This window comes from Pagrus major, chromosome 8 (genome assembly GCF_040436345.1).
Source record: "Pagrus major chromosome 8, Pma_NU_1.0".
Lineage (NCBI taxonomy): Eukaryota > Metazoa > Chordata > Actinopteri > Spariformes > Sparidae > Pagrus > Pagrus major.
In genome coordinates, this window is record NC_133222.1 from 19,094,479 (window position 1) to 19,105,828 (window position 11,350).

At 39.1% G+C, this 11,350-nt stretch overlaps 1 protein-coding gene across 1 annotated transcript; it reads left to right on the forward strand.

The window, feature by feature from the left end:
* Positions 1-1,116: 1,116 nt before the first annotated feature.
* Positions 1,117-6,343, forward strand: ppib (peptidylprolyl isomerase B (cyclophilin B)). The gene is made up of 5 exons (XM_073471983.1): positions 1,117-1,377; positions 2,905-3,018; positions 3,361-3,454; positions 4,012-4,196; positions 5,913-6,343. The coding sequence occupies exons 1-5, from the start codon at positions 1,243-1,245 to the stop codon at positions 6,033-6,035; spliced, it is 651 nt and encodes a 216-aa protein (XP_073328084.1). The 5' UTR covers positions 1,117-1,242; the 3' UTR covers positions 6,036-6,343.
* Positions 6,344-11,350: the final 5,007 nt, after the last annotated feature.

The following is an 11,350-nucleotide window of genomic DNA, read 5'->3' on the forward strand; positions in this document are numbered from 1 at the left end:
GACTTTCATCAAACTGCAATTTTAAATAGTCTGTAAAGAAAAAACACCACACATTCTCTGGTCCCAGTGTCGTAAAGGAGAGGTTCAGACAAAAATGATAATTCAGTCAGTTTATTCTCGCCCCCTTGTTGATGGAAAGTTTTGTAGTCCACAAAACATTTCTGGAGCTTAACAGCAAAAACAGCTTTGCAGTGAGTCTCCTCAATATATACAAAGTATGAACAGATTGTCAGTCCTTTGTCATCATATACAATAAGAAGCAACAAGTAAGTAGTAAAGTGTATTTAATATAGCACCCTTAACATAGCAAGGCCACAAAGTACTAAACAAATAAAATCAAAACATCAAACCATAAAAAACAGTAAATGATTAAACAGCAAACATAAGCAACAACACATCTCAATGACATATTTTTAGGTGAGTCAAAGGCCAGTTTGAATACATTTTCAATTGTTTTTTAAATGTATCAACAGAAGCTGCGTAATGCAAGCCCATGGGAAGGGAATTCCACAGTGTTGGAGCCACCACTTCAAAAGCACGATCATCTTTTGTTTACAGATGAGTGCAGGGCACAACCAATAAGCCCTGTTCAGAGGACCTAAGTGACCAATTGGGAATGTAAGGTTGGAGCAGCTCGGAAATATACATAGTCTGACAATAAAGGGCTCTGTATATAAAAACAAGAACCTTAAAATAAATCATAAACTTAACAGGAAGACATTGTGAAGAATGTGAAATTGGCATATCTCTCAGATGGAAGAAACGTGTGTGTTAATGATGTGATATGTTTATCAAAATACATTGCCTGATTGAAAATAACATAAGACTAGACTGTACAGTGGATGACAAGGAAGCAATACATAGAGCCACCTCAAGAAAGGGAGCTTCTGACGTAGATTTTAAATATTGTTTTAATCAAGAATCCCTGTATTAGATATGAACTCAGAGGATCTCTGTGGTCCTGTGGGAACAAACTGTATGCCCTTTAAATTTAACCATTAACGACGGAATTACGCGTCTGCGTCTGATTGGCTGAGACGCTCCGACACGTGAACCAATCAGAGCGCCGCGCGTCTGTACGCCGTGTTGACGTCCGGCCCCTGTGTCGTGGAGGCAGCGCAGCCTGGAGCCTGGAGCGGCCGCCGCTGCAGTCCCCACCCCGGATACCACACTACTGCCCCCGGCTTATATAAAGCTAGCACGTCTAACAGGCCGTCCCCGGGCTGCCTTTTTTTCTTGTTGATGGTCAGACTCTGCGAGAGAAGGATGAAGTTCCTTGTAGCTGTTACAATCATTGTGGGGTCAGTGATTTTTCTCGCTTTCCCAAATGGCTCATCTGCTGACGAGAAGAAGAAAGGCCCCAAAGTGACTGCGAAGGTTGGTGGTAGCTCGCTAGCTAACTTTCCTGAGGATCAGGCATTGAATCAGAGCTCTTCCTCATTGCTAGCCGTTAGCTGAGGATTGCAAAAGCCACGTCACACGCAAGCAAGCCTAACGGGTTATCCTTTGCTGGATCGGTGGGCTTGTTAACAGGGAAGCTAACGTTAGCTAGCAGACGGCTAATGCGAGGTTGTGTGGCTAACGTTAGCGTGGTAGCTCGTGTTTGTGCGGTAATTAATGACATTTACAATCCTAGTAATTGGTGAATATAACGTTTATTTTTAATATGACCGTTACCGGGCGGCAAACTGCAAAGAAATGGTGCTAGCTAATCCAAGCTAGCCAGCACGTCGGCCTCGACGTCAACTGTCGGTATTTTTAAATGCACCACTAATAAACTGCCCCACATCTGTTAAAGGCTTTAATTCTTGAGGTCTCCTTCATTAGTTAAGTCCCCTGGCTGCAGCTCAGAGAGGCTCAGCAGATGTTATTATGTCTGGCCTTGTTGTGTCTGGGTGCAGCAGCTTTGTCCACGTCTACAGTTACATTTTAAGGAAGCTGTGAAGTGGCCAGGAGACCCCACAGGCTCTTTGTTTCTAATGTCCCGCAGTCTCATTTATTTGCAGCAAATGTGGGCGAGAAACACTGACAGGCCAATGCCTTATCTCTCTTTAAAAATGCATATTATTAAAAACTGTCTTGCACCAGAACATTTTATTGTATTATTAATATTTTTGTCACCTGTAATTTTACACTACTCAAAATGAGTGATATTGGGATATGGGTGCATTTATGCATGTGCATGGATATGCAATAATAGTCAATTGAAACGTGTCTCATCTAAAAATTCAGATATGTCACAGAATAAACAATCAAGTGAAACACTCAGATATCCCAATATCCCTAACTCTTTTTGAGTTAGTGTATCATACTGGCAAAAGGGTAAAATTGAATTGCTCTTGGTTCACACTATAACCGGGCTCCTGGTTAAACTGCAGTTAATGAATATCTCTGTACAGTACATATATGGCTGTTATCAAGATTGAAATGGCTGCAGACGAACTCTCCAGCAAGGCATTATACTTTCCAACATAATTGCAATTAATGATATATCCCGATAACCATCAAAATATTCTTATAAGAAAACAATATGAGACTCAGCCTTTCCTTGTAATTTATGTGAGAATATTCATGAGTAATGCGATAATGAAAATTCATGTTATTTATGAGATAATATCTTCCAATGTCCCATCCTGATCTCCAACAAAGATGGACTAGATTGCAGTTGTTGACAAATAAATTGAATTGAATGGAATATCGAACCCTCTCGTTATTATACGAATGCGCTTCACTTTTGCCTATAAGATGTTACCTATTGAAAGGCCTTGCGCCTGTACAGTTATGTCAACCCGTCCATTTTGAGTCAAAATATTAGAAAAAAAGACAGTTAGAAAGACATATTTTTGCTTCATCATGGGAGACATTTAAGAGTAAATTAACTTCATAACTTGACTTCTTTTATAGGTGTTCTTTGACATGAGGATCGGAGATGAAGATGTTGGAAGAATCGTCATCGGGGTGTTTGGGAAAACAGTTCCTAAAACATCCAATAACTTTATTTCTCTGGCAACAGGAGAGGTGAGAACATCAAAGCTTTGTTGTTTGTTTGGTAATACGGTTGATACTGTGCCACACAATGGACACACATTTAAAGGATTGTCCCGTGTTTTTACTCTGTATTGGGGCATAGAAAAGGCGTCAGATTTCACTGTTTGTTGAGGGTGAAATGAGCCATGTTGTAAACTTTTAACTTGGGATAAACCTCCTTGTTTGCGCTCCCAAACCATAAACCTCCACTTCGTGAAGACACTTTGAATACGTCATTCGACTCTCATTCATGTGGTCTAAAATGTTGAATGCTGGCAGCTGATGCTCCTTTTTATATTGTTGTTTATTTTGTTGTTTGTTCTGATTATACAGAAAGGATTTGGTTACAAGGGCAGCAAATTCCACAGAGTCATCAAGGACTTTATGATCCAGGGTGGAGACTTCACCAGAGGGGACGGCACTGGAGGTAAAATGGCCACCGACACCTGCAGAATGGCATTCATAGCGGGTCACAGATTTGTTTCTGCAAGAACAAACTTGCTCACGACTGTCTGAATCAGTGACGTCCCGAACATTAAATTATGTAGGGTTGTTTTAGGCTTGGGTTTTATAGGAATTTACCAGCAGTTCAACTGTGCAAATTGTCAGGGAAATTGTTTAAGTTGTAATTATTCTACTTATTTCCTTGTTTTGAGTGTTTAATGCTTTTATGAATTGAGGATTTATTCTATAGCTTTTTAAAATTCATCACCCAAAGCACCAAAAGATACCTGAGACTTTGTGCCAAGAGCTATTTCGCAGTGTCACTTTGTCGATTTGTCAGAGTGACTCACAGCGCCGTCTCGTATTCATGAATAACGAAATGTCATCAGATAAAGTGGAGATAAATAATTGTCACAGTCAAGTCATCCAAGTTGGATGCAAAGGTCATTACAGGATGTTTGTAGAAATATACAAAATATCAACGAATTGTCTGGTACAGATCCAAACAGTACAAATATCATTTTCTTTCTTTAAATGAAGGCAAGAGCATCTATGGAGACCGTTTCCCTGATGAGAACTTCAAGCTGAAGCACTACGGCCCTGGCTGGCTCAGCATGGCTAACGCTGGCAAAGACACCAACGGCTCTCAGTTCTTCATCACCACCGTTATGACTCCGTGGCTGGACGGCAAACACGTCGTCTTTGGAAAAATTCTGGAAGGGATGGTGAGTGTGAGGAAGCTAACAGGAAATGCCTGTTGGTTTTAGTCTGGCAATTTGGTCAAATTTGTGAACATGACAAGCATGAGGAGGCGTTGAAGATGAATGGTTATCAAATAACTCTGAACTAAAACATTTCTAACCAATAAAAACTAAACTGAAACGAGCAAAACCACCCTGGGAACTAACTGAACTGAGAACAAAGTAAATATAAAACCTATAATAAGTCTTGTCATGTCTAGTTGTCCACCAGCTATCTGCAGAAATGCCAAAAATAGCAGGTGAATTTCAGACTAAAATAGACACTAGTTTCCTGCTCTGAAGTTGCCCTCCTCAGGTGCACCACGAACAGATATCGAACAAAGGAAGTCAGACTAAAATGCTTCATGAAGCAGATTGTTTTTTTTTTCTTAACTTAAATTTAGCCAATTTCCTAAATGCATCTGAATATAATTACAACCTACTTTCACTCTGATGTCTAACAGATTTTGCAAAAAGGTATTTCATGTCCTCAGGCTTGTTTTGTTGTTTCAGTTGTCAGGAAAATGCGTTTTGATGAACATTTCACCACGTTTATGAACGAATATGCACCTACTGACACTGTACTTTTGAATTGGCGTCGGTAACAATTGCTGCGAAATTACTCAGAATTGAATAATGACTATAAATGTCCTCCAAATGCTGAAACTGAGTCATGTGCAGAAGAGTGGAGAGTCTTGGAAGTTTGCAAAATGCTTTATTTTAACCGTTCAAGGTTAGGAATATTTGAAAATACTCTTAGTTTTCAACATAATCTGGTGTTTCAATGCCACAATCACTCTGTAAACCAAACTTAATATTATTTTGTAATTTAAATTAAACAATCCCGTCGTTATATTTATTTGTTTTTAGCAAGCATTAAATAATCAGACCAAAGCTTACAATCAAAGTTGATGTGAACAGCTGATGAAATAAACAAACTGAAAATATATATGGTTTGCTTTGGGTATAAAGGAAATCTATAAACTTTATTTCTCATAAGTAACAATTTAGATGTGATAATAAAGATTTCAAGAGCACCTTGAAAAGGGCTTGAATTTTACTTGTAAAAAGCTGTACAAAACCTGAAATGTGCCAATTAAACATGTCTATATAGATGTCACTACGTCAACATGTTGACCAGAGATTTAAACCAAATGCAGTATTTTACTTGTGTACATTTTAAGATACTTAAACTCAAGTCTTTCCACTTCGTAGCACTGTATACTCCATACTCTACATACATTATCTCAGAGGGAAATATTGTACTGCATTAATCTGGCTGTTTATTTGTAGCAGTTACTTTTGCAGTTTAAGATTAACATAAAAATCTGATGGTTCATAAAATATAATTGGTTGTTACACATTAAAGTACTCAACAGTAAAAATTTGGATACTTTTTGTCATTTTTACCTAATCAAGATTAAACGCAGAATTTCTAAATGAGTATTCTTGGATTGTGGCACTGCTGCTGCTGAAGTAAAGGAACTGAATACTTCTTCCACCACTGTGGTGAGACAGATAATACCCTAGCTGTTACAGGCTAATCAAAACGATGCCATCATATGCTAAGTTTATACAAATTTCTATATAAATGTGAAGCTTAAACAACCAAAAACGTCACAAGGAAACGTTTGTCTAGAGTTTTGTTGTTAAATTCACAACTTTTCAAATTAAATTTTGACTTTTTTTTTAATCTTCTAGGATGTGGTGAGGAAAATCGAGTCCACAAAAACAGATGGCCGTGATAAGCCTCTTAAAGACGTCACCATCCACGATTGCGGCACAATCGAAGTGGAGAAGCCATTCGCAGTGGCCAAGGAGTAGAGCGCTGCTGGAGGGTGGAGAACGGGGATAACAGGACTGGGGTTTGATCGTGTTGGGTGGGTGGGTTTGGGGGGGGGATCATGCAGGCAGGCCACCTTGTTTTTATCACTACCAGCCCAGTGGTCCTGGAGACGGGGCTTTGGGGTCATTCAGTGTCTGTGGCTGCCTTCTTAAAGCACCAGAAGAGCAAAATCGAGCAATCATGACGACACTCGGGGTCCATCTACCAACGAGCATTCCAAGGTGCACTTAACCGTTGTTTTTGTAAAAAAATGAAATCTGAAATAAAGGTTTCAAGTTTTGTTAAATTGCTGAGTGAATTTCATTACAACAAGGCATCACTAACACCATAAAAAACAAGTTTTATGTGTTGCTAGTTTACTTATTCTTGATATATTTAGAAGGAATGTGTGTATTCTTAGTGTCTAAAAACTGGTTGTGTCCACAAAGAAATTTCAATCACTTCTTATATCCTATTAACCTCCATTCACACAGCTTGTGACACCTCTTCTTGTGACCACTAGGGGTCACTATTCACACGTCATCCTATCTGACCACAGAAGTGGAAACCAAAGGATTAGAAGGAGCTGACAGGTCTCCAAGAGTAAACTTTTTTTTTTTCTTTCTGCGTGGATTAGATTTCTACAGAAAGCATGAAGTCAAAAATAAATAAGTCAGTCACTGGCCAACATAACTGGGTGTGTGATGTGTGAAAGCTTTGGACACCTGCCCAAGGAGAAGTGAAAATAGAGTTATGGGAGAAAACTGATCTCAAGATGTACAGCAACCTGCCAGCTGTGTCCAGAAGAAGCTGATATCTCCTGATGATAATAAAGGAACTTTTCTTCTTAAAACCAATAGTGGAAAACTATGGAAGCCCTAAAAGGCCATGCATTCATACATTTTATTTCCTCCATTTTCCTGTGATAAGTTAATTTCATTTGTTTTCTCGAGATCTCGAGTTATTATCTCAAAATAACAACTGCCGTTTTCTCGAGATAACAGGATAATTTTCTCGAGATCTCGAGATAACGAAACTTTGTTTTCCCGAGATAACGATATAATTAATTCGAGATCTCGAGATAACAAAACAATATTGTAGTATATTAAATCATTGCAGGAAATATCATTCAGTGTAGCAATGTCAGAGGAGCAGGACTATCGATCACCGTGTCACATATCTTTTCAATCAAGGCCTGACACAGGCTGAAATAGCATTATGCCTTGCTATTACAGATAATTTACACATTAGTGTGCGTAATCTAAAAAGATGGTTAGCAAGGCTTCAGCTATATCGGCAGTGCAATCTAAGTGAGCTTGATGTTGTTAACTACATAGCTGACCAGCTACGAGGTCCCGGGCGTCTCCATAATCTCAGGCCTATCATATCACAGTCATTATCTCGAGATCTCGAATTAATTATATCGTTATCTCGGGAAAACAAAGTTTCGTTATCTCGAGATCTCGAGAAAATTATCCCGTTATCTCGGGAAAACGGCAGTTGTTATTTCGAGATAATAACTTGAGATCTCGAGAAAACAAATGAAATTAACTCGTTATCACGGGAAAACGGAGGAAATAAAATGTATGAATGCATGGCCCTTTAGGGCTTCCGTAGAAAACAACTCAAGTATTGTACCAAAGTACAATTTTGTGCTTCTTGTACTTTAGTGTTTCCATTTTCTGCTACTTCATACTTTTTCTCCTTCAATTCAGAGGGAAAATATTCTTTTTACTGCACTACATTTATATTAAAGCTTATAACTTGGCTCCACTTTTATCATCTGCAACATCAATGTGATACATCATACACTCAATACATCAATAATCAATACAAACATGATATACAACATTCAAAAACAGGCAATTCTACATAACGAGTACTTTTATTTATTGTACTTTAAGTTTTTTTTATGCTAATGCTTTTGTACTTTTACTCAAGTAAAAAGTATTTCTACACTGTGGTATTGCTGCTTTAACTATACGAGGACTTCTTCCACAGCTGCTTAAACCCAGTGTTGGAATGTAACAAAGTAAATATACTCAAGTCCTGCACTTGAGTATTTCCATTTTCTGCTACTTGATACTTCTGCTCCACTTCATTTTGGAGGAAAATATTGTACTTTGCAGATGTCAGAGCCAGAGTAGTTCCCTTTTAAATTAATTTCATTTATCAGCAATCTGATAAAAGAAACGCTGATTCAAGTAATTCAGATAATAAAGTTTGCTTGCACACTTAATACTTTATTAGATTTACTCCCAGAAAATTACTTCTGATACTTGATATGAGATACTTTAAATTGTTAACTTAACTTCTACTACTGGGTGACTTTCAGATTCAGACAATTTTATTAATCCCAGCTTGCCTTGCACACATACTCAAACGTACAGTAACATGTAGGCACAAAAACAGATGAGTAATGAATAAAATAAAATATGCCAAGGAGTACAGTGGGTACTTTTACAGATGAAATGAAAGTGTGAGTCTCGCCTGCAGAGGGCTCCCTCTCACCAGAGATATCAGCAGCACAGCAGATCAGAGCAGTTCATGTTTGCGGTCTCACATGTGATTTTAGAGCAATAAAATGAGGAATTGTACGTTTCTGTGGTACTCTGTCTATTCATGATTGTTGAGGACATTAAACGGCTCCTCGTGGCTTTTCCACTTTGCTTGTTCCACTTGAATCACACATTATCTCCCTGGGGGAAAGAAAGTTGTTTACAGAAGAATTTGCTTTTGTCCTCTTCTGTGACAAACTCAGGATTTTACTGCACCGGGACACTGAGGGTAATGTTGTCATATACAAAAAGAAAATGGAGGTTAGACACACATTCCTGTGATTGTCTGATCTTGCCGATGCTCATGTGGAATAACCACTCCCATCTGGAGCTTCAAGGACACAAACAAACACTTTGACTCAGGTCAGGCATGATATCATGTCTGTACAGTGTGTTCTACCGGACTGGCTGTTGTCTTAAGGTCATAATTAGCTGCAGATTGAGGATCACAGTGTCTATTAAACCGGCTAAAATAATGATTTCCAGATCAGATTGGACTGTTTTTTTCATATTGAATCAGCCTGAGGGTATATTACTGACTGACTGGGTAAAGTGCATCAATAAAGAGTTTATTATTGTGCATACAATGCCTTTGTGGGTGCTCTTAGAGCATAAAGGCCACATTGTAATACATATCTGGAATCTCTGTATAATGATCAGGGACATAGCCATACATTTGGGGCTTAATAAGAGCTACACACTTTACAGCTTTGAGGCAATCCCCCTGATAATTACTAATATAATCCTAAAATAATGTGATTTATTCCCATGCAGCCATTTTTAGAAGCAGTGACTGGAAACACGTGGAGGCCATGGGAACAGTGCTGGGTGAGAGACTGGTATTCCTAAACATAACTGACCTCATCTGCTTTTGTCAACACGTCTGCAGACAGAAAGTGAGATGGAAAACTTCATCTGTTTGTTTGAGGGCCTGTTTGTTTCTTACATGTTTTACTGGAGATCTAAACAAAGTCACAGTTGATTGTGATCATGAGTTCGACAGTGTTACAAGAGCGCAATGCTTAATTGGTGGAGTACTTTTAGTGGCTGTGGCTCAAGGGGTAGAGCACTAAAAGCCGTGGCGAGTCGGTGGTTCGATATCCAGCTCCAGCTGCGTGTCGGAAACCAAAACAATGAGGTGAAAGATGCTAAACCACTCTGTAAAGCTTAGGGGAGACTGCAGAGTTGGGTGATAATTCTCCTGGTTTGTTACTGCGAATGACACCTTTCACATACATGCAGTCATTTGATCCAAATAGTGATTTATGCAGCTTTAGGTTAACAGAAAAACAGATGAAGGGGGCCGGCTACTTCCTGAAACTTGGCATAGCGATGACGTATTTTTGTGGGCTAACTCAGAAGTGAGCATCGCCCTGGTTCCCTCGACAAAAAGCCTATAGGATTTTCGGATTGGATTTTGGAATATGGCCGAAAATATGTTTATTTTGTGCAAAAATGCTGACTGAATTCTGTGTTTTAAGACTACAAACTACACCACACATTCTTGACCTTACAAGAGTCCATCTTCTCATTGATTATATTTAGGATATTAAATGACAGCAGATGCACCTGTTCTGTATCAGCTACATACAAACTTTCAGGGTGAGGAGACAAATATAAAAACATGCTCCACTGGTCCCTGTCAGGAGGGCAGGATGTGGACGTTCGATCCTCCGGTGTGACAGAAAACCTCCACACTCGGTGTTGTGATTCTCTCCAGTGTTCTTTTAATCTCTTTGACAAAGCCTCCTGCAGGAAGTTATGCCAGATATGTCCGGCCGGTCACGGCTTTTCCAGTAAAGCCAGTAAGTGAAGAATAACACTGTTTCACTGGACAATCCCCAATCGCCACAAACACGGCCAAACCGAACAACAGAGGGTTTAACCAAGACCACGGATGTGCCGACTCCAGGGAATTCTTTCCATACTTTCCTTCTGGTGAGTCACTGGATGCCTGAGTGAATCTGGGCAAAACAAGGACTGCGGGGAACAGATCCTCGTTTGAAAACAGTTTGTTTTGGCTGAACTGCTGTTTGGCAACACTGAAACATATTTCCCCTTAATCATTTATAAAAAACATTCATTACACCGAATACAACTGAGAAACTTACAGTTGTATATATCAAGTTTTTACAACTTATAAACTTCTTCAGACTTGATTCACAGCTCATCAAAGCAAACGTGGATTATATAATTGCATGATGACGCTCATCATAGTGTTGACTCACTACTCTGTCTTTATGCAAATCTACTCAACCACATCGGAAAATAAAGACGGACTTTCTCTGTGGTTGGAGTCTTGCAGTCAGGGTGTGGTGTACCTGCAGTTTAACAGCCTGTCACAAATCATATTTTCATATCTGAGTCAGATGGTTGTGTGCAGTTATGTAACTTGTTTTTTGTTTCTGATGGCTGAGTCTGGATCATACTGATTGATCGATGCGTACCTGAACTGAAACTCCAACTGCCTGCCAGCTGTTTTTTAAAGGAATAGTTTGAGATCTGCAATCATTTTTTGAGAGTTAGCTGAGACTCTCACATCTGTATGCTAAATATGAAGCTCCAGCCAGCAGCTGATTAGCTCACATGTCACTTTTACAGTTTTAATAGATTCAACAGACAGGATATTAGGTGTTAATAGTGTGTTTTAGAAGTTTTGTTACTTTTGGGCAGACCCAGGCTAGATGTTTCCCCGTTTCCAGCCTTTATGCTAAGCGAAGCAATCCAACAGCTGCCTTTAGCTTCCTATTTATCCT